At 37.1% G+C, this 24,859-nt stretch overlaps 1 protein-coding gene across 1 annotated transcript; it reads left to right on the top strand.

The window, feature by feature from the left end:
* Positions 1–291: 291 nt before the first annotated feature.
* LOC132608097 (uncharacterized) lies at positions 292–20,868 on the top strand. Its single transcript, XM_060322169.1, has 4 exons — positions 292–1,000; positions 1,117–1,979; positions 2,925–3,019; positions 20,283–20,868. Exons 1-4 carry the CDS (start codon positions 292–294, stop codon positions 20,866–20,868), a joined length of 2,253 nt encoding a protein of 750 aa, XP_060178152.1.
* The last annotated feature ends 3,991 nt before the right edge of the window (positions 20,869–24,859 follow it).

The raw sequence follows: 24,859 nt of genomic DNA, 5'->3' as shown, positions 1-24,859 counted from the left end.
TCGTTTGTCATGACCTATTGAGGCATTACAATAGGAAGACTACTCCAAGGTGTTTAATGAAGATAGACCTTAGGAAAGCTTATGATATGGTGAGCTGGGAATTTCTAGAAGAAGCTCTAGTGGGTTTTGGATTTCCAATCAAGTTTATTAGATTTCTTTCAAAATGGGAAACTGCTTAGACAAGTAAATGCTACTAACATAGCACTTATTCCTAAGATTGAAGGGCCTGAAATGGCAAGTCAGTTTCGACCAATCGCATGTTGTAATGTGTTATACAAATGCATATCAAAAATGCTTTGTAGTAGGTTGAAAGAGGCAGTGCAATACATTGTAGCAGAAAATCAAGCTGCCTTTGTCCAAGGAAGATCAATGGTACATAACATACTCGTTTGTCATGACCTATTGAGGCATTACAATAGGAAGACTACTCCAAGGTGTTTAATGAAGATAGACCTTAGGAAAGCTTATGATATGGTGAGCTGGGAATTTCTAGAAGAAGCTCTAGTGGGTTTTGGATTTCCAATCAAGTTTATTAGGTTGATCATAGCTTGTGTAACAACCCCAAAGTTCACTATCAAACTCAATGGAGAGGGATTTGGTTATTTTGAAGGGAAAAGAGGTTTGAGGCAGGGAGATCCTGTTTCACCATTACTATTTGTTTTAGTGATGGAGTATTTGTCAAGAGTTCTTAAAACAATGAGTATGTTGCTAGACTTTAAGTTTCATCCTATGTGTAAAAGCCTCAAATTGAATCATCTCATTTTTGCTGATGATTTAATGATTTTCTACAAAGGTGAAGTAAAGTCAGTATCTAGAGTGAAAGAGGCCTTAGCACATTTTAGTGCAACTACTGGACTTGTAGCCAATATGGACAAATCTTGTTTGTTTTTGGCTGGAATGGATGATGCTGAGAAGAATCAGTTGCTGAACTTGACTGGGTTTGCTAAGGGAGAATTCCCAATCAGATACCTCGGCTTGCCACTATCAGCAAAGAAATGGAGTAAGCTTGAATGCCATCAACTGGTGGACAAGATAACAAAAAGAATTAAGACTACGTATGCTAAGCAGCTGTCATATGCAGGTAGACTTAAGTAATTCTTGCGGTGTTATTCTCAGTACATAGTTTTTGGGGGTCTGTGTTCATACTGCCACAAAGTATTGTTAAAGAGGTAGACAGATTATGCAGAGATTATCTATGGGGCAGCAAAAGTGAGAAGAGGAAAATCCCACTTGTATCTTGGGAGACAGTGTGTTTTCCTAAGAAACTAGGAGGCCTAAATGTTAAGGGATGTGGCACTTGGAATGTAGCTTCAGTGGGGAAACTTCTGTGGCAGTTAGCTCTGAATAAGGAGTCTCTATGGATGAAATGGGTACACGGGATATACATTAAAACAGATACAATTTGGAGGCATAAAGCTCCACTGGACAGCAGCTGGTACTGGAGGAAAATTAATGCACTGAAGGACAGAATGCAACACTGGTATAGGCAAGGGCAATACTTGTTAGCTGGAAATGGGAAGTACTCTATATCGAGGAGTTATCTGGATTTAATTGGTACTAGAACTAAGTGGGAGACTGCAGAACTTATATGGAATTCGGTATCACCTCCTAAGCATAGATTTATAATGTGGCTTGCTGTCCAACAAAGGCTGCTTACCAAAGCAAGACTATTGCACTTACATATCCCTATAGAGGATGCAAGTTGCTGTCTATGCCAGGAACAGGTGGTGGAAACTAGTCAGCATCTTTTTGTTGATTGTATGTTTGCTACTGCTGTGCGGAAAGAAGTGATGCAGTGGTCGAACATATGCATGCCTGCTGGGGATTTGAAGATAATATTGAGATTAATAAAGCACAAACACTGGAAAAGATTTAAGAAGGATGTAGTGGCTGCTTTGTGGGGCGCAATGATTTACCATATATGGAAAGCAAGGAATTGGAGACAATTTAAAGGAAGGAATGTACAGTATAGTGACATAGTAAGCAAAATAACAACAGAAATTGTAGAGAGAATAGAGTTCTATAGCACAACAAAGAGAGCCCTTAGTTGTAGAGAATTTTGGCAGAAGTTCTGTATTTAGTATGGTTTACTTGAGGCCTAGCTACCACTGCAACCTTCCTAGAAGGTGGCAGTGAGGGTAGGTGCTCTTTAGTGTGTACGTTTCTTTGTTGGTTAATGGTAATATTCACATTGATTGCCAAAACAAATGCTGATATATTGACTCAAACAAGTCTTGCATTGTTATACTGTAAATGGACATAGAGTGACAAGAAAATATATCCAAAAAATCGGGGGAAGTTAGGATTGCAGTAATCTATGAACTAGTAAACTTCTAACCCACAAATATACATGATGGTACAGATTGAAGAACTATACTTCTGCACTCCTTTATTAATTGGTGATGACATTTAAGTGAGAAGTGATATAGAGAAATTCAGTCTCGCTACATGGGATAGTAAGGCCCCCCGTTGGATAATCAAATAGGTATTCCTCCTCTGCATGCCTCAACAAGTCTTGAAACGAAGGATGCTTCAAGCAAGAGACAGGAACCACAAATCTATGCTTATTATTATGGTTTTCTCCAACATAAACTGCCATGTGACCCTTCGGAACATCTGTTAACTTTGTCGATGTTGATGAAGTGGTTGCAGTTGATCCTCGCCGCAGAAGAATATTGTGTTTAGCATGATGAAAGATTGTCTTGAGATGATTCCTCATGATCGATGAACTTCTCTTCAACTTTTATGTGGTAAGAGTGCTGGAAGAAATTGAAAACAAGCTTTAATTGATATGTAGTGTGAAGAAAGAGGCTTGTGGTTTTTGCAAATGAGTTCTCTGACTTATATATATGGGGATTCGTCAGAGAAGTTTGTTGATTAATTATCTGTAGTAGCATTAATCATCTGTAGTTGCATCCCAACAGTGTGGGACCAAAATTATCACTAAGAATGTATGCCAGCATACTCGATTGCTTTACATTACTGGGGCAGAGATATGTTTGCTCCTCAACTTGCTGCTGTAAGATAGAGGAAGTTTCTTTGATTTAACAACACATTGACGGCATAGGACATAGTTTCTTGCTCAAAACCGCGTACTTCTACGTAGACCCATTCTATTATAAATTACTCCATTCTTTTATACATGTACTAAATACTGATAACTTCATATGGGGTTATGATATTTATCAAAAGATTTCCAAAAGACATAGAAGTCAACACATGAAATTATTGACTGGAACACTTACATTCTATAACATCTTAGCGAATCAAACAGTAATTCTCTTGGTCCTGGGACAATGCATAACCCACCATGCTGAAATATTAAACTACATTTGCTGAAATATTAAAGTACTATGAGAAAGCAGTAATCATTAGGAACATTGTTATTACATGCCTTCTAGAGAAGGACCATAAATTTAGAAAAGAAATAATTTCATTTTCAGTCAGTCTGTTTTTGTTCAATCAATTATACGGGGGATTCATTCCCAACGGACAATTTAGTAGATAAGAGGATACTGCTCCCCGGTTGGATTTCTGTTTGCCTCTTAACTATGTCCAAAAATGTCTATATATCTAGCTTCAGAACTGCATATTACTGATCTATCTTCCGCAATCTATACTAGAACCTGAATAATCTTTCAGAATACATTGGCGATGAAGCCAGTAGTTTCTTCTTGGCCCTCAATGATTAAATCAAGAGTGATTCTTTACCTGTTGTCACAACGACTTATTAGTTGTTCATGCTGACATATCCACCCTACCAATTTGGGTATGTCCCATAGGTACAACTACATGTGATTATGAGGTCATTTTTACTTATCCAGATACTGTCTGGTGCAGGTTGTTATAACGGTCTCTTGTTAAGTTTGGAAGTCAAACGAGTTGTAATACGAAAGTCGACAAAGGGCGTCGCAAGTTAAGTTTGTAAATTTCTCTGAAATTTGGGTCAGATGTCTCGGAGATTTTCTCTCAATCTACTTGGAGTTACGGGGTGATTAACCTATCAAATTAAAGTTCTATGAGTCTAGTTTCCAGCACATTTTACTGTTCATCGATATGACATCGGAGTAGAGAGATATTTGCATTTTCGTCCACGGATGTAAACTGCTGTGAGAACAGTGAGCAAGGTCGGTGGCTGCTCACTTTAGGCATATAAAAGACCCCTTGCACGAATTTTTCTTCCATTTTCTCACCACCCCAACTTGGAAAACCCTCAAAATCTCTCCAACGAATCCTCCATCAATCTCAATCCAAACCAAGAGCAAATTTATCAACTTTAACATGAAGAACAACATGACAACTTTGAAATTATGATTTCTTCACTATTTCACCTTTCGGAGGAAAACCTTGCTTTGAAGTAACTTGGGATTTGAAGTGATTTTAATTATCTAAGGTATGTTTTAACTTTCTTTTGATCTCTTTGAACTTCTACAAGTAATTGATCATAGAAATCGATGAAAAACCCGTAGAACAAGCTCTTCTATATTCTTATGAAACTTTCGTGAACTTAGCTTATTTGTTGGGCTGTTTTATATGGTTTTGTTGTGTTGTTTGGAGTTTTGGTGATATGGATGGGATCATATTAAAGAAGAGAAGTAAAAAAAGTAGAATTTGGTAGCTATATATAAGTATATATATATATATATATATATATATATATATATATATAAGAATTTGGTAGCTTTTTACGGGAAAATTACGCTACAAAAGGGCCTATAAATTCACGCCCATGAGTTGCTCGATTAAATGTCCCTTGGTTTTTGTTAGAACCCGTATTTTTGTACAGTGGAATAATCCGGATTTATTTATGATAAGCTAAGGACAAAATTATTTTGGGATACAAAGTCGGGATTCTTGACCTTCGAATTTATTTTGAGATATAAGTTGTGCATTAATTTATTGGTATGGAACAATTAGGAAAACTCGGGACCAAAAGTGATAAAAATTGGAAGATAAAAATCATCCACAATTTCCATGGTTGGCCCACACAAATGGTGTTCAATTTTAATTGGGACAACACATTAGTGTGGGCCAAGGGATAATTGTACACTTCATTTAAATGATAAAGGGTGACCTCTAGTCTTCATTACTCATCCTCACACTTAAAAACAAAAGGGGCAAAAGCTGAAAACCTCCATTGAGGCTCACGGCCAGCTGGGAGAAAAATCCACTCCCATTTCAAGCCATCCAAAAATTAATTCCTTGGTACAAACCCCCTATTTTGAGGTTCCTAAGTAGCGTGGAAGCATCGTTGGATCGATTAACCCACCAATTTTCATCTTTGGAAACCCTAGGCTATTGGGAAATTGAAGGAGAAAGGTAAGAATCATTTATGTTTTGCATGTTACAAAGGTTGTATGCTTATTGTAGTAGGTTAAAAAGGATGAATATCATGAAATATAGTGTGTTGGAAGTGAGTTGGGTGTGTGGTGCTTGAGCCGTGTAAATGGGTGTTTGTTGTGTTGTGTTGAAATTATGAATTAATGTCTAGTTAGTTTATTATGATCATTGTAGGGTGAAGAACGATTGAGAATCATCCATATATGTACGTTTGTAGTGTTGGACGAAACGGGTCACATTATATGACAATGGACGAATTAATATCGCTTAATGTTTTAGTCGTCGTCGTTGTGAATTCTATGTTGGAAATAAACGTTTATTAACTCAAATTGATATTGTGATTGTTGCGGACTGATTTGGGTGCTATTGTACATTTAATGTGAATTATTTACTGATGAGAATAGCTTTGTTAGAATGTGAATTTTTGGGTACAACTCATGGTTTGAAAATGAGGAGCATGATATAGGGGTGTCTCGGGTTGGGGGCTGAATTCGGCTGAATTGGAGAAAAATTTGGGTTGTTGGGAATGTTGTATGAATTGCTTAGAATGTCTTTAAATATTGTTAGTATGTGAGCGTATAAGCGTCGATTTTGGCTTGAAGGTAAGTCGTCGAATTGAATTTATGAAAGTTGATGAATGATGGAAAAGAGAGCTATTATTGTTGTATTACCTTTCGGATTGATTATTAATGTTGTTAGGTTGGTTGTTGTTGTTGTTGTTGATTGATACGGCCGAGTTAAATTCTCGGGGTAGCCTATTTACAGGGGAAATGCTGCCCAAATTTCTGTAGAATTAAGGGCGAAATTGGAATTTAATGCCCAAAGAGTCTTTAGCTAATGTTTGGCATTTTATGGCTTATTTTTAGATCGTGGGCAGCCCGAATCATAGTTTGGACTTAGCTTGAGTTGGATCATATTGGAGAGCGTTTGAGGTATGTAAAGCAACCTTCCTTCTTTTGGCATGCCTTAGTTTCACATAGGCTAGATTAGAGCTTTAAGGGAATTCCAAATTCGAGATCCGAGCATGTTATGATCCATATATATATTCTTTGGCACTCTTATGTATGTTTTTATGAAATATGAACCATGATGTATTTGAAGTAATCGCTTTCCGAAATTCGCATAGAAAATGTTCACTTTAAGGAATTTTGTAATCTCTGAATGCCATATTTTTCGCATAGAGGCTCGGATCGCTCCAATAATTTTTATAGGAGTTTGCTTGATGTATAATGGGTATGTTTTTCATAGGCGGGCTCAGTTCGGGTCTATACTCGTCCGTGGGTCCCGCGACGCCCTTTATGTAAATTCGACAACTTTGAATCAAAAAGTGATAATTATTATTCCGATTTCGAATATGACTATTTTACTTATCCTTCGGATTTATAATAATGATTTTATGCATATGATTCCTCACTACTCCGCTCGTGCCTACTATGATATCGTTCGCCGGTTCCCGGGCCGGTTCTGTTGTCGTGCGCTTTTTGATACATTCCGGTGTTATGCTGTGTTTATGGTTCACCGTGCTCCTCGCTCGAGGGCCGGGTTCCGCTTATGTTTGGCGTTATGCTGTGTTTGGCGTTATGCTGTGTTGTGATGTGTGACGGGGATTCGGAGATTTGAAACTTTCTGGTGTTATGCTGTGTTGTGGCGCCATCGACAGGCGGGCGACCACATTTTCCAGTGCCCTATGCATAATTTATACTTTGGAAATAAACATTTTGATATGTATTATTTTCTATATATCTGATTCGATTATTATTCAGATTTATTTCTGTACCTTCTGCTTTGCATACTCAGTACATATTTCGTACTGACCCCCTTCTCCGGGGGCTGCGTTTCATGCCCGCAGGTACAGACGCACAGCCTGGTGATCCACCTGTTTAGGACACCCTTTCTGCTATTCGGAGTGCTCCTCTCTTTCCGGAGCTTATACTTTTGGTATATATATTTATTAGTGCATTTGTATATATTCGTTCATGGGTACGGCGGGGCCCTGTCCCGTCATATGATTCTGTCGGTCTGTTTAGAGGTCTGTGGACATGTTTGTGGGTTAGGGTCTTTCTGTATGGATGTATGTACATGTCGTTTGGGCGATCCCATACGCCGAGGCGGCCGGTCCGCATATGTTGTTTGGGCGATCCTATACGCCGAGGCGGCCGGTCCACATATGTTTATATATTGCTTGGTTAGCCCTGTGTGGCTTTTGTTGGTATTTTCTGCGTGCAGGGTATATTGGATAGTCCGTAAAACAAAGGAAACTCTGCCGAAATTTTCTGGAAATTACCTAAATTTGAAATAAAATCTTGTCGGCTTCCGCCATATACTAGAATGAGTTGATAGAATTTGAGATAATATTTGATAGATGGGTTCGGGTGCCCAGATCGGGCACTAGTCACGGCCTACGGGGTTGGGTCGTGACAGTTTTGATCTTGAACAGTCCGTATTATGTAGGAAATCGTTCGTAAGGCGTTCGTGTCACACCCCCAACGAGGAGTATGACGGGCTCCGACCCGTAGGCCGAAAACCACCTGACTTAACAGTTACTTTGAACATCACATACCATAACTCAAAGAACACCTGCACGCAGAAAAGGCTCAACATAGAAATATCCGATCATTCAATACATATGTGCATATGTGGATCGACAAGGTCGCCATAACATAACGTATATCATAAAGCCGGCGAGGCTATCAGAAACATATTAAGAACCCAAAACAAGGCCGACAAAGCCATACATAATATTTACATACCCCACTATGTCCATGAGCCTCTAAGAGTATACATATGAACATATATTATACTAACAAAAAAGTACCAAAAGATAGCAAGCCCGGAGTAGTGGCATTTGCTAACACCGCTGAAGCTGATAAATCCTACTGTGGTTGCTCCTCAATAACTCTGTCGGAGCCTGCAGCACGAAATGCAGCGTCCCGTGCAATGGGAGGTTAGTACAGATAAAAGTACTGAGTATGCAAGGCAGGAGAGTAACAACATAATTAAGATATAATGTAACATTAATAAAGGCAAAAGAAAACTAAACATCTAGAAGTAGCACGAGATACAATGCATGATAAAATTATTTGTATGCATATATATATATATATATATACACACATAACAGATAGTATCCATGCCCGGCTATAAGGCTCGGTGTTATGTGTGTAAAATCATGCCCGACTGTTAAGGCTCGGTGTTATCATCATTAGCCCGCGTCCGGGGCAATATCATAACATGCCCACTGCAGTGGTGTGTGCATCTACGTGCCATGCCCGGCCGACTATAGCGCGGCACGGTGTAGTAAAATAGTGCAATACATTTATATATATATATATATATATATATATATATATATATATATATGTAATGCATGAGAAGTCATTAATCCGACCTTGGCCTTTCGGAGTGACATAAGGTCGGTAGCCTCCGAATAACTTATGGAATCTGTATCGAGTCCAAAGAAGTAATCGATGATGATAAGTAAAATAATATTTTAAGAATCAATCAAATAACAAGACACTAAGATTTGAAATACAAAGCATGGGAAAGGAGTGGATTTGTTATGGAACGCTCGTGTTTATGTTCTAGTTGGATTCGTGCCAAAGAAAGAGGGAAACGAACACCTTACATACCTTATTTGTCAGGCCACCACTTAAAGTATCCTTTACTCCGATGCTCGGCATTCACCCGAACCTATATAGCGAGAAACATATATTTAATCATACCCCCATCATATTCCTCTTTCAACTTAGATTTACTAGTTATTGAAGACTAACTTTGGGTTACAAAAATTTGGGCAGCATTTCCCCTATATTATCTACTTCCTGCAAATACCAATAAAACTCTCAAAAAATACGAAAAACATCAACAACAATATACTCACGATTCTACAAGATAATTATGTGCAAATTCATCCAAAGTTTCTTTCAACCTTCAATCCATAAGCCAATAATACCAACATAATGACTCTAATTCTTATTCTCGTAAATACTCCTAAATCAATATTAATAAAGTGAGAGATTTAATGATTCACACCTTATCTTTACTAAAGTAGCAAGATCTTCAATATTTAATTTGATTCCAAGCCAACTTCAACGCAAAACGAAACTATAAGCGCGACTACACGTTGTCCGGACCTCGATTGATACTCCGTAACTTGAAATCTCTCAAAATCCTCATTTTTATGTTATATGTAAGCTCTCATATGTTGCTGAATTTTTTGGGGAATTATTATGACAAAAAAAAGGGTTTTAACCCTTATCTAGTGTGCTAAAGTCGATGGTACTGTAGTAGCACTGTAGCAGCGCGCCCTGCTCTGCCCGCCTAACTTGTGACATCCATAATTCTCTACTCCGACATTGTATCGATGAACGGTTTGTTGCATTGAAAACTAGACTCGACGAACTTCATTTTAGGCTTTTGAAACACCTTAAAACTTCTAATATACCTAGATATATACCCCTCCAAATTTGAACCAAAAGTTTGTCCTTGATTCTGCCAACTTTTTCCAAATTTTTGACAAACTTATTTTCTTTGATTTACTTGGTCCCGGAGTCTTCCATATCTTATTATACGAACTTAAACCCTCGTAACCATGAGATAGGTGCATACAATCTCACATATCCTAGGAAGTCATCCATGTCTACACTTAAACAACTACTGCTTAATAGATTTCACGTACAAAACTATGAGGTGTAACAGTTTGAGGACTTGAGAAAAATTTATAACTCCATCGATGTGGTATGTAGGGCTTTCTCTTCTCTTTTGTGGAATGACTAGAACTCGACGAACGCTTCATTGATACATTCATTCCGTGAAAACATAAGTTGATCATATTCTTTTACTTGAGCTGCCCTCTACTTCATACATGACTTATATTAAAGTACTGTCCATATTTCCATGTTTCTTTGGTTATTGATTGAAACGTTACCGTAAAACTTGAGTCAGCCGTATCCCGAAATGGTTAAGCTTACTTCTTCTCTGAAATAGCTTGTATTAAAATGTATTCCCGCATTCTTGTCTTTCTTGTCCATCACTTAAAGATAACAGACCTTCCATTGATATAAGTTTCCACTAAATGTGACATGAATACTCTTCCTTGTGATTGACTAATATTTATCTCATATATGATTGCATCAAACGCCTTTCATGATTCCATATCTCTTTTGGCCACCGAATTGGAATGTTTCTGCTAAACTTGGACTGATTATATACCATCTAAATGAGTTGAACTCTACTTCGTGTGTAATTCATACCAAGTATCTTACATATTCTCCATGTTGTTGTCTCTTGAATTGAAAGGTAAAGAATGTAGCGACAATAACGATAGTCGGAGGGTAACGACAATAGGTCACTCCGACTTTTCTTATGATATCTTTTCTGAGGCCAGTTTTGCATTGCACCTATATCTATGTATTTATTTTCATTACCGAGCCGCGCTATAGTTGGCCGGGTAGGCACTTATATGTGCACCTAGACATGTTTCTTTCTTTACCGGGTCATGTTGTAGGCGGCCGGGTAGGCACGTAGCTGTGCATGTAGATGTATTTCTTTCTTTACCGAGTCATGTTGTAGGCGGCTGGGTAGGCGCGTAGCTGTGCACGTAGATGTATTTCTTTCTTTACCGAGTCATGTTGTAGGCGGCCGGGTAGGCACGTAGCTGTACATTGCCACTAATCAGTTGGGCCGAGATGATGATATGATGATGAGCTCACCCCACAGAGGGATATATATTATTATATGATATGATATGATATGATATGATATGATATGATATGATATGATATGATATGGTATAAGCCTCCATTGTGACCCGCGACCCAATTCCCTCGACCCGACCATAACTCACGACCCAATTCCTTTGACGAAAACATCCGCACATCGCATCCCTTTACACCCAAATTCCTTTCTCTGGCTCCTCTTTAAATGGAATTGGGGATGTTTTCTTTAACACTTGTTGATGCAAATACAATTAATATTCTATGATTCCTCGTTGTTAGTCTTAGCAACTCCAGATGACCTTATTTTTTTCTTTATTTACTTTTTTATATATCTACGGATTTAATGATAAAGCCAATAAATTAAAGTATCTGATGCGCTTTGTTCATAGCGTATTTAGCTTTGTACGTTGCCAGCAATGATTTGGGGCGAAACAAAGACGGAACAACTGCATTGGCCCCGATGCCAACTATATTGATGCTTCCGATACGCTTCGTATGATTCTGGTACCTCACCCTGGCACTGAAAATCCAAGAAGTCTTTTAGATTCAAAAGAAACATTTACTTATGAGACATTAAGGTGCCATGCAGTGAAATACGTCAACATCATTCAGAAAGATGAACTTCCATCCATGGAGATGAGCTCGGACAGCAATGTCCATATCCTTAATTGTTGTCCTCTCCAATCAACTGCCAGAACCTTCCAATGCCTTAATCCTCCATACTCTAGCAGTCCCGTTAAATTCAAGAAATTTAGAAAAATCCCGTTCACCTGCTGTTCGACTTCAAAATGAAAGGGATTAAAATGGGAATTGGGTCGAGGGTAGGGGTGTGCATAGTTTGGACAAAATCGGAAATCCGAACATTTTGGACTGATATTTTGAAATTTTCAAATTCTGGATTGGATTTCTGATTTAATTTTTAAAATTCTTGAATTTTGGATCGAATTTTGGATTTGGAACTTCGGATTTTTGGATATCCGAAAAACCTAAATTTCTTATACCTTATGTTTAGCCTACTGACGATCCATTAGTTATTAGCGCACTACCTATATGTGAGGACCCACAGCTGGGCGCTGACCATGCTGTGAACCTCTGGGTATCTGACCCCATAACTGACTGTTGTGGCATCTGCGCCCTGCGGACTAGTCATGACATACTCAGGTATTGTATGAGCAAGAGACACAGACAATTCGATATACGCTGCAGCGGCTGGTATCGAACCCGTGACCTCCCCCCTTTTGTTCTCCCAAAGGAGACGACTCTCACCAATTGAGCTGCGCTCATACAATACCTGAGTATGTCATGACTAGTCAGCAGGGCGCAGATGCCACAGCAGTCAGTTATGGGGTCAGATACCCAGAGGTTCACAGCATAGTCAGCGCCCAGCTGTGGGTCCTCACAAAAAAGGCGACTTTTTTGTCGAGGATCCACAGTGATCTGCACTGTAGGTTGCCCCCTCTACTGACTGCTGTGGGTATCTGACCCTGCTGACTAGCTGACATGCAACAGCTGGGCGCTGACCATACTGTGCATGGACTACTGAGATATTGTGGCAAGAAATCACAGACAATTCGCACACGCTGCAGCGCTTCGAACCCGTGACCTCAAGCCTTTTGTCCTCCCGAAGGAGACGCCTCTTACCAGTTGAGCTGCAGCTCAATTGGTGAGAGTCGTCTCCTTTGGGAGAACAAAAGGCCTGAGGTCACGGGTTCGAAGCTCTGCAGGGCGCAGCGAACTGTTGTGATTTCACTGCTACAATACCTGAGTATGTCATGTCATGTCAAGTCATGTTCATGGGGTCCAGATACCCAGGGGGTTCACAGTTGCATGCATGGGTTACACCTGCTGTGGGTCCTCACACTATATGTCCAAACTAATAAGTCAAATATACCCTACTCATTATACATCAACCCATATATTAAAAAATATTACTAAGTTGTTCGTATGAATACTTTATTTATATGATTGTTATAGCATCGGGAGCTATATATTAAGGCAATTTGGTATGAATATATTATTTGATTGTTCATTTTGTAAGAAGAAGATGCAATTTATAGGCCGAACCGAAAATTCAAATTATCCAAATCGATTTATTCGAAACCGAACTTAAGAAATCCGATCCAATCCTAACGTATTTAGAAGGGATTCCAATTATATTTTGCGAAATCTAAAAACTGAAATTATAATCCAAAATATACTAAACCCGATCCGATTGATAACAGGCCTAGTCGAGGATCATGGGTTGGGTCGAAGGAAAAGATCTGGTAGGGCTGGGGTTTTATTTTCGACCAATAAGGAGGCGCCACGGGATAAATAAAAATAATAAATAATAAGAAGGAGAAGGTTGTTAAGTTTAAGGGTAGAAGTGAGCCAAAATAGGTAGATGAAGGGTATATTTAGACCAACAGATGGATGAAGGTATTTTTAAACCTTTTGAGATAGTCCAGGGGCATTTTTGGACCTTTTCCGCATTTAAACAAATAATAAAATTAAACAAGTAATACAAATAAAGTTAGCCCCAATTGTTAGAAAAATCCTTATGGTTAGCACTTAGATGAATCCCCAGCGAAATCGACATCTACTACGGTCCGCTTTTACGCTCGCACATAAAAGCTTCTCATAATTTTGGCTCTTTATCGTGAATAAATAGAGTCGCCACCAAATTAATTGTACAGAAATTAGGAAACTAATTTAAGATATTTTTGAAAAACTTTTTGTACTAGAGAAAGGGTAAGGGTTCAAGTGATTCCCCGAGAAAGGTGTTAGGTACCTTGGTATAAGAATTTGCACAATGCGGTTGACCTACGGTTGTAACATTTTTATAACTAAAAGAGATTAACTTGTTTGTAAAATGTGTTTAAAAGAGTTATATATATAAAGTTTGAAAGAAGCTTATTCATGGCTGATTAATTAGAAAAGGAAGTATGATTTATTTGGAAAATGAGCTTTACTTTTACTATTGAAAATAACATTTAGCATTTCAATTATATTTTCAATTCAATTAATGAATTAACTCTATAATTGGGCTAATTATGAGGAACAAATCTCCTCTTTGTATACGATTTATTAAGACTTTGAATTATAATTATAACTCAACTTCTTAATTCCCAAATGAACACAGAGATATAACAATCTTGAAGTTATTTCTACTATATAGAAGTGCCATGCCATGGGCGACCAAGGGCATTTTGACAAATCTGGCTTCATGGAAGGACAAATCAGTAATTGTGTCACCAATGCTCATAATGGAACTCTAGAACAATCTGCATTTCTTCTCAAGAGCTACAAAAAATATCTTGTTCCACGTGTCAGGGTTAGTGGAGTATTGCACCCCGTGTAAACGTATTTAGGCTCTTTTCTTATGGGATCAAATTTTGTTCCAATTGTCTAAGCAAATAACTATCATAAATGTTAAGGTAAACATTTTACTTTTGTTTATAATTAATTTTACTTGCACATTGGGTTTTACAAAACTGTAATAGAATAATAAAAAAAATGTGTTAATATTTATAAGGTTTTTATATTTATCCACACACTTCAAAAAGAAATTTCAAATTGACATTTCCAAATACCTAATTTAAGAAGTAAGATTTGTTAAACCTCAAAATAATTAATTCCTTTTTTACTTAACTATTTGATATATAGTACTCATTGAAATGGGTTAAGTGGACACTTTTTTTTACCCAAGAAAAAAGACTAAGTAGACACTTTTTTTTATCTAGAAAGAGTACTTAAAATTTAATTCAAATGATGAGATTTGTTCCTTTTTTGTTTTTATATGCTAAAATCCTAAAAGACAGGTAAAATGAGGGAGAGGGAGTATTGCAGGTAGGGGTGTACAAAGTAAACCGACAAACCGCACCAAACCGATAAACCGAGAAAAAAACCCAACTAGTGGTTTAGTTTGCCTTGGTTTGGTGTCGGAAACAAAAAACGGAGCATAATTTGTTTGGTTTGGTTTTAGCTAAAATAAGTCAGACATGCCACGCCCCGAACTATTGCCTGAGCGAAACACGGCACTCCGTGCCTTACCGCATGTGACCGAGTGAACCACATGGCTTGCTGAATCATCATGAGGCATAACATGAGCGGAATATAACGTGAATGCACGATGAGCCTTTATAAAACGTAATAAGTCATAATACTTAATAAAAATACTTGTTTAAACATGAGTGCGGAAATAACATGAATGAACCAAAATGGATATACGACTTCGAATGTCTGATATAACATAACTGACTTGTCTAGTCTATGAAACCTCTATCATGAGTCTGACTGGAAAACATACTTACTGGGACAAGACCCCCAGCATACCTTAGATGCATAACTAATCATAAAAATAAAAGTTGACTAAACCCCGAATGAGATGGGGCTCACCAATAAGTTGATACGAATGCTGTCCTACTAAGAAGACATGTCGTCCTGTAAATCAATACCTGCATCGTGAAATGCAGGCCCTCGGGCAATAGAAAGGGGACGTCAGCACATTGAATGTACTGGTATGTAAAGCAACTGAATGAAATAACATAGGACATGGGATAACATGATAAGAACTGAAACTGGATGTGAGCATGAGCATGAGCATGGATACATATATATATGTGTGTGTATATACACACACACACACACACACACACACACACACATGAGTAAAACATGGTAAGTAGGGAGAGCATTTCATAAACCGACAATATAATATCACCACTTGGGTACGTGGAGTCTGGTACCTCGCCGGACCAGCAGAGCCCCCATACCTTACCAGGGTATAAGGATACATATATATGTGTGTGTGTATATATATAGAGAGAGAGACACACACACACACATGAGTAAAACATGGTAAATAGGGAGAGCATTTCATAAACCGACAATATAATATCACCACGTGGGTACGTGGAGTTTGGTACCTCGCCGGACCAGTAGAGCCCCCATACCTTACCAGGGTATAAGATGGTAACGTGCTTGATGGATCCAATCAATGTAAATTAAGGAATCGTTCTAACTGGGCGGAGCGATCCTTGTCCTACAGTGGCCACGTAGTTTCAGGCTATCTGAGCCTTCTCGGTAACTTGTGCAACTCCCAAAAACATGAACATGAAGAAGCCCGTGACTTTCGTGAAATAACTTGTAATCATAATTTCACGAAATAACTTGTAAATATGGTTTCATGAAATAACTTGTATTAACATGTATGTATCTTGAATCATGGCATGAAGATAATTATATAATACAATTGCATGAAAACATGTAGACATGTAGGATATTCATAAAATAAGCATTTTTATTTAAAAACATGCATGCAAGAACCCATGGAATACGAGATATGAGTGTTCATGGATTACGGGCAGATTCTCAATAATCAGATGGAGTTATTAAGAACACAATGATAGAATAATAGCAATTCATACATAATATATTCATGGACATAGACCTAGGGTTATCATGAGTATGGTATAGAAGAAACCCTAATTTTCATAAGGATTCATACTCTATGGATTAAGAGGCGTGGGGAAGAACAATGATGTTCCCACACGTAGATAGCAACCCTACATACCCGGTAATGCTCCAAAACTTGAATTAAAGCATGAACTTTGAAGAAGATTTCCGAAATCTTGAATCTTGAACCTTGCGATGGGTTTTCTTGAAAACCCTAGGTTAGGAATGATGATTTCTTATTTAGATTACAAGGATATATATTAGAATTGATTTGGAATGGTTAGAATAGGCTTACCTTGGTGTTCTTGATAATGGGAGAGGGTAGGAGGTCGTTCTAGGGCTTGAAGGAATGAAAAATAATGATTTGAAATGATATGGACGATTATATATTGTTCTGAAACATTAAATTTTATGCCCAGTAAAATACAGGCCATATTTTGAAATACGGTCCGTATTCTATGTAATTCGTATTCTAGCATGACATAGGGCATGGGGTCATTCATCCTCGAATGATGGGTCATGGTTAATAATATGGATGGACATGGCTTGAATACATGAACATGAAAGAAACATGACATAAAACATAAGAGCTTGACATGGATACGTGGGAATATGATCACAGATCATGAGAACTGAATACGTGATTACATGGAAACATGTATATGGGGAACTCGAAACTGAGTAGCACCTACATGAATGAGAATCATGAAACATTTGTCCTCGATTTATGACTAGTGGTTAAAAATCGCTACTAACTCTGGAATCTACAAAATCTATGGCAGGACTTCCTTCCTAATTCGGACCCTCACGACATATCTCAAACGTCTGCCAGCTAACTAAAGTACCAACATACAACTCACAGGGTATCTTAATATGCATGATGTGACATAACGTGATTACCAAATATTGAATGTAGCTAACATAAATACTGAGCTGGCTTGAACACACGGATATTGGCTGAATGATTACATGATTACTATACTTGGGGTTTGAAAGAAAATTTGTAGGCACGAATGACACGAGTATTGGAAATAGGCACGAAATGACATAATTACCTGGGCGTAAGACGTATGACGTGGGACATCAATACATGAAGACTGGATGACATGAATACATAAGTGCTAAACTGTCATGAGATACGAATACGTGTAAACATAGATTTCGTAACATAGGATCTGAATGTCAAAAACATGATTGTTACAACATGAGGGTTGACTACTAAGTGCGGGTAGGATTTGGATACTTAAAGACTCGATCATAGACGTTCGTATGTCACCATGGTAATATGAGATAGGAGTATGACTTAGGCTTTGAATGTAAGCGCAACTCGATGTGAATACGACAGACTTGAGTCGTCTAACAAGGATATGATCCTAACATAGGTATTCATAAATCTCTAGCATAGGCATGACATGAATACATCAAATCTGAGTAGAATACTCCTGAGATAAGTACCACAGGGTACATGAAAAAATATCTATTTGAATATGGGAATGCACCCTGCTTCTGATTATCTTGTTAGCTGTTGATCATGATTATGAATACCTTAGCTCATCTTGCTCATTCTCATGAGAGAATTATAGAGGACTGAGAAAAAAGGAATTATTGGTACTATTCACATGAGATACTTTGCTTTAGAGAACAAACATGACATGGTGCATTGTACATGGAGGACGTAACGTGGAACATGCGTACATGGGAACGTGATTCATAGGGCATGAAACGTGAATAGCATGACATAGGGCATGGGACGATGAGCAACCTGACAATAAGTACATCATAGATGCATATCGTGGCGTCTGGACCTAATTTCATGAGTATTGTGCTAATAATAAGGAATAAGTGTGATTTGCGTAGAGTACTATTGTAGGCTCACTCTTGGGTACTCAGAGATGTAAGGCATGGATAAAGTATTACCTTTAGAACTTAGATATACTGAAATGATGAGACATGATTCAACATAGCTTACTCTTATCACCATGAGTAATTGCCCTTGTTATAAATAAGGCTCATGAAAGAATGGATTATAGGCATGAATAATTTGTTCCTTGAGCATCTAAGACATGGATAGAAAGTCACTTTGAACATAAAAATGGCATAGGTACTTCAGAAAAGATAAGGGCATCCTTTGTGCCAAGCTACGAGATGGTTTAAAACATTAGCCAAAGAAACATAAGCACGAATTACCTGACTGAAGGGCATTCCCTTTGCATGTGGCTTTGGAGACCACAATTATAGCACACACCCAAACCCATCCAACACAATCCTGCGTGTCTTTTGCCACACCTATTGCAAATGGGGTGCGAAAAACCTTTGTTACTCTGCTTCACTCGTGGGCAACATTTCAGATAGTGACCCTGCCGGCTACACCCAAAACATCTATGAGCGCCATAGTGGCACACCCCTTGATGTTTCTTATTACACTTGCTGTAAATAGGATTATGAAAATATCTCTTCCTCACATTGATCTGAGACGGGGCATTAGTGGTAATTGAAGCAGGTTCTGATGACCTACAGTCACAGAACTGAATAATTAAAACTCTCGAAATCTAAGAGTCCGTCTCTGGGGTCGCATCAATAGTAGACCTCGGGCTCGAAGTTTCCTTTCTCTTAGTGGAAATTTTCTAAAAGGGCACAATACGCACTAGTTAGAATAATTCCTGATGACTTCATCTGAAATTAACACATCGATAATGATTAGATTTACATCTTCCTCATCCATTGAGACGAGGCGTATTTGGTAGAATGGGAAACAACACTCGAGTCCAAGTGATTTCTGAGAACATAGCTCTATTGCACGATCTAGAGTTGAAAGAAGTGAGACAATCTTCAATATCTTGGTGATCACTGTTTATATGTGTGGGCGCCATACACATATAAAAGTGACCCCACTGGACACGGTTTCATAGACTTCCTAAGACACATGAACTTAGTGCTCTGATACCAAGCTTTGTCACGCCCCGAACCATGACCTGGGTGAAACATGGCACTCGGTGCCTTACTGCATGTGACCGAGCGAACCACATGGTTTGCTGAATTATCATGAGGCATAACATGAGCGGAATATAACGTGAATGCATGATAAGCCTTTATAAAACGTAATAAGTCATAATACTTATTAAAAATACTTGTTTAAACATAAGTGCGGAAATAACATGAATGAGCCAAAATGGCTATACGACTTCGAATGTCTGACATAACATAACTGACTTGTCTAGTCTCTGAAACCTCTATCATGAGTCTGACTGGAAAACATACTTACTGGGACAAGGCCCCCAGCATACCTTAGATGCATAACTAATCATAAAACAAAAAGTTGACCAAACCCCGAATGAGATGGGGCTCACCAATAAGCTGATACGAATGCTGTCCTATTAAGCAGATGTGTCGTCCGGTAAATCAGTACTTGCATCGTGAAATGCAGGCCCCCAAGCAATAGAAAGGGGATGTCAGTACATTGAATGTACTGGTATATAAAGCAACTGAATGAAATAATATAGGACATGGGATAACATGATAAGAACTGAAACTGGACATGAGCATGAGCATGAGCATGAGCATGGATACATACATATACATACATATATATATATATATATATATATATATATATATATATACACACACTGACATTGTTATTGCAAATAATATTTTGGGCTGTTCTTCAGGATTTTTGATTTATGTGCTTTTAGTCCCTTTATCATAATTATGCAGTAATCTACAATGTGAAGTACTTCTCGTTCTTTGACTTTTTCATCTATATATCAAGAATCTTCTTACTTTTTGTAGGATTGAATCAGGAGGTATTCGGGATCTTGTTGACCAAATTTCCAAATTATGCAAGACTTCTTTATCTTATTTGAAAGATATTGTGGGAATAAATACTCATTTAGAGGGAGTAAAATTCCTGCTACAGATGGAAATCAAGGATGTTCGGATTGTGGGGATCTGGGGAATGGGCGGAGTCAGTAAAACGACAATAGCAAGAGCCATTTTTAATACTCATTCTTATAAATTTGAAGCTGCTTCTTTTCTTGCGGATATTAAAGAAAATGAAAATAAAAAGAATCAACTACATTCTTTACAAAATACCCTTCTCTCTGAACTGTGCAGAAGAAAAGATGATAACGCCAATAATAAGTATGATGGGAAGGATAAAATTCATAGCAGACTTCATTCTATGAAGGTGATAATAGTGCTTGATGACATAGATGAAAGAGATCATTTTGAGTATTTAGCAGGTGATGCTGGTTGGTTTGCTAATGGTAGCATAGTTGTTGTAACAACTAGAAATAGAGATCTGATAAAAAATGTTGATGCAATATATGAAGTGAAGCTATTGCCTGGTCATGAAGCTACACAATTGTTCTATTAGTATGCTTTCAAACAAAATAGTGGAGTTCCAAGTGATCAGTGTTTTAAGAAGCTCTCCTTAAATCATGCTAAAGGCCTTCCTTTAGCCCTCAAGGTGTGGGGTTCTTTGTTGCATAAGAAAGACCTAGCTCGGTGGGAAGGAACTATAGACAAAATAAAGAAAAACTCTAGTTTAGAAATGGTTGAGAAGCTCAAAATTAGTTATGTTGGGTTGAAGCCCGAAGAGCAAGATATATTTCTAGGTATAGCATGTTTCTTCTGAGGAGAAGAAAAGAGAGAAGTCATGCAAATCCTTGAGAATTGCGATTTTAGACCTGAATATGGATTGGATATCCTAATTGACAAATCTCTTGTGTTCTCAACCGAAGATGATACGATTCAAATGCATGATTTAATACAAGATATGGGTAAATATATAGTGAAAATACAAAAGGATCCGGGAGGACGTAGCAGAATATGGCTCGCTGAAGATTACGAAAAAGTGATGATCAACAATACGGTAAGTAGGCTAAACAATGCCATAATACTCAATTTCTATTTTTCATATTCCAAAGACATATTGGTCCAATTCCAATCTATCTGTTTCTCACATTTTTCATGCAAGCAAAATCGGATAGCAAATTAAATTCTTGGATCATCTCAATATCATCATAACGTACTTTCACGTATAGAAGGTCTTTCCATTGAATAATCTTTGAAGTCATAATCTGTTGAATAATCCAAGGAAAAGATTTTTATTCTATGGTCAGCATGTGCTCTAGTGTAGAAATGATTCAGCTTTGCTGGGTTTTTGCTTTACATACTTAATTTTAGTTTTTACCTTTGTGGAAGAAGCATAAGTAATTTCCTAACGCGGCCTAATTTGTCAAGTAGCCACTTCAATTAACATTTCCTAATTAGTTTCCTTAGGTTATTAAGCCATAACTTAGTCTAGTAACCATTTAATCTATTTATTCCAATTTCATTATTTGGATTAACTTGAAATTTGTAAGACATTGTATAATTAATAAATTAGTAATTCGATAAGGGATTCATTTTACCATTGATTATTATTGTTTTTTTTTTTTACAATTTATTGGTACTGTTTCAATTAATTTCGTTTTATCAATGCATAAAAAAGCTTATAGATTTGACTCTGCAGAAATTTTCAAAAAATGTATTATTTGAATGTAGAATTATTTAATTAATTGCACCAAGTATTTCTCTTAAGAAACATATTTCAAAAAAGACCAAACTACTATTGTACCTTATTTTTTTCTGATGGTAGTATGGTACTAGGTTTTGCAAGAACTTCAAGTGCAATAAAAAATACTCCATCTATTTCAATTTATGTGAACTCATTTCCTTATTAGTCCGTACCAAAAAGAATAATCTCTTTCTATATTTGGAAACAATTTACCTTTATGCAATGATTTATGCCACACAAAATATATGTGACTCATTTTACACCACAAATTTAAAAGTCTTCTCTACTTTTTTAAACTTCGTACCCAATCAAATGGGTTCACATAAATTGAAACGGAGGGAGTAGTACAAAGCATGATGAAATTTGGCACTGCGAGGAGTGACAAAAGTAATCATATTGGTAAGCGAATTTTATACCACATTCTTTTTTTTTCTTAATTTAAATTTTCATTTTATTAGAGACAAAAGAATGGTTACAGAGTAGCCATCTGGCAGATCAAGACATGCCTGTCCTGCACGATAAAGGGGTTTCCTCATAGCCTCTAAGCTCAAAAAACTACTAAGGAACAAATGTTGAATCTGTTCATAACTGCCAGATTCGTCATTTGTTCCTGATACATCAACCAATCCCTAATTTCTTTTTCCTAATTCTAAAATTGGTCATACCACACTTATCAAGTCTATATGCATCAATTGCAGCTTTAGGTAGGTTTCGAGACTCTTGAAAGCCACTAGTGACACCATGAATTGATCCTTGTTTAGAGAGAATATCAGCCACAGTGTTGGCTTCTCTATAGCAGTGTTGGGCAATAATTTTATACCACATTTGAAGTTATACTTTGTAAACTAATAATATTTTTTATCTGGGGACAAAGGAAGTGGAAGCAATCTAGTGTGAATATGAAGAAAAGTTATGTTTTAGCAAAGAGGCCATGAAAAACATGACAATGCTTAGGATGTTATACATATGGTACACTGGCTCCAATGATTGCTTCCCTTGCCATGATGACTCCACTGAGTACTTGCCCAACAACTTGCGTTGGTTTTTATGGACTGACTTCCCTTGGGATTCATTGCCAGAAAATTTTGAACCCAAAAGGCTTGTTCACCTTGAACTCTGGCGCAGTTCACAGCGTCATTTATGGAGGGCAACAAAGGTACAATAATTAAATTGTAGTTTATTTTATTCGTCCGTAACTATCGCTGTCTTTTAGTGATGAGCATATATTATTGCTTTCAGCCTATTTTATTTGATATTCTTTTTATTCTGACTTGTTCTTGAATCATGATGCTATGTTTGTTAATGAAAAAAAGTTCTTAATTTCATAAACTCAAATTAATATGTTTTATATTATTTTGGGTTGTTCGCATATTTATTATACTAGTTTCTGTTCACGTGTATTTCATGACAATTAGTATAATAACTGATAAAATAAAATTCGAAGGATGATTTGTTGAATATTCTAAAAATATTTATTTTAGTCATAAAATAGAAATAAAAATGTGAGAAAAGTAAGTTTCATCGCATATTCTCAAGATCACTAACGAATATGGTGAGAACATTTATTCTTCACCTACTATATCTCCTCAATATACTTTTGTATCATCATTAATTCTCTTTCATAACGAATTTCAAGTCTTTTTATTTCTACCTCTATGTTAACGCCAACCATTAATTAATAATCTAATGATCTCTCGTATAAAAGAGTCCGGATCTTTCTCTTGTTTTCATTTATGATTGTAGTTTAAAGCAACATGTAGCTTCATGATGTGCACTTGAAAGATCATGTATATTCTTGTGGCCGGTTAATTCAAATTAATAAAGAAGTACATCACGAAATAGTATCCTTTGTGTTGTTAATCTATTCTTAAATGATCTACATACGGCTTATAAATTCAACGCATCCACAAAATGTTCAAAATCATGCACCAATATAATCAACAAATCTTCCAAAAGTGCAGCAACGTGCTAAAATAAAAGTCATTAACTTGAACCCGAAATTCAACGTTTACAGTTTTTGCATGTCCTTTCCCATTTTTGGTGAATTCTACTCATGTTGCAAACACAAAGCGAACTCCTTCAGAAATAAATGCAAAGGAAATGCAGCTAGCCTCTGGACCAAGGAATTTACAATATACTTGTTGGAGTTAGATTAGCTTTTATGTGTCTTTTTCTTTCTTTCTTCCGATTGCTCTCTTATCACCTAATTGTTTGGTCTCATACAAGACATGAAAAATTAGAAAAGATTTATTTTTTCTAGAATTAGAAAGATTAAAAAAGTAAAATTCCTAACAGTCAAGCGAACATGAAAAAACACACAAAACAACTAAGATTAATAACTCTGAGATGAAAACACACTTGCATGTAGACGAGGAAGCAAGTTTGAGCTGAAAGAAAGGGGACTTAATATTCGCTCTCTTCTCTCACCTCCTATTTTCATGCAAACCCTACTACGAGTGTCAATTGCTTTTATTAGTGATGGTCTTGGAATTAATTTTATGTTATATAGTATCTTTCTCAGCAACAAAAGAGGTGATGATGTTTATGAACCTGAAAAGGCTAATATGTAAGAATATTGTCTTTTTAATGAGACATTTAATGTGGCCCACAATTATGATAACAAATTATTTACCTTCTCTTCCAAGTAAATAATGAATATAGCAGATAATAATTTTGATTATGCATATCCAGAAGTTTCCTTGATGGGAGGAAACATTTATTAGGTGTCCCTAGGGTAACCATATTTTATGAAGAAGTCCCTAGGGTTAAAGTTATTGCCTAAGAGTCCCTAGCTTACCTATAAATA

This window comes from Lycium barbarum, chromosome 8 (genome assembly GCF_019175385.1).
Source record: "Lycium barbarum isolate Lr01 chromosome 8, ASM1917538v2, whole genome shotgun sequence".
Lineage (NCBI taxonomy): Eukaryota > Viridiplantae > Streptophyta > Magnoliopsida > Solanales > Solanaceae > Lycium > Lycium barbarum.
The sequence above is the reverse complement of the archived record's forward strand: the minus strand, read 5'-3'. Positions and strand labels throughout refer to the sequence as shown.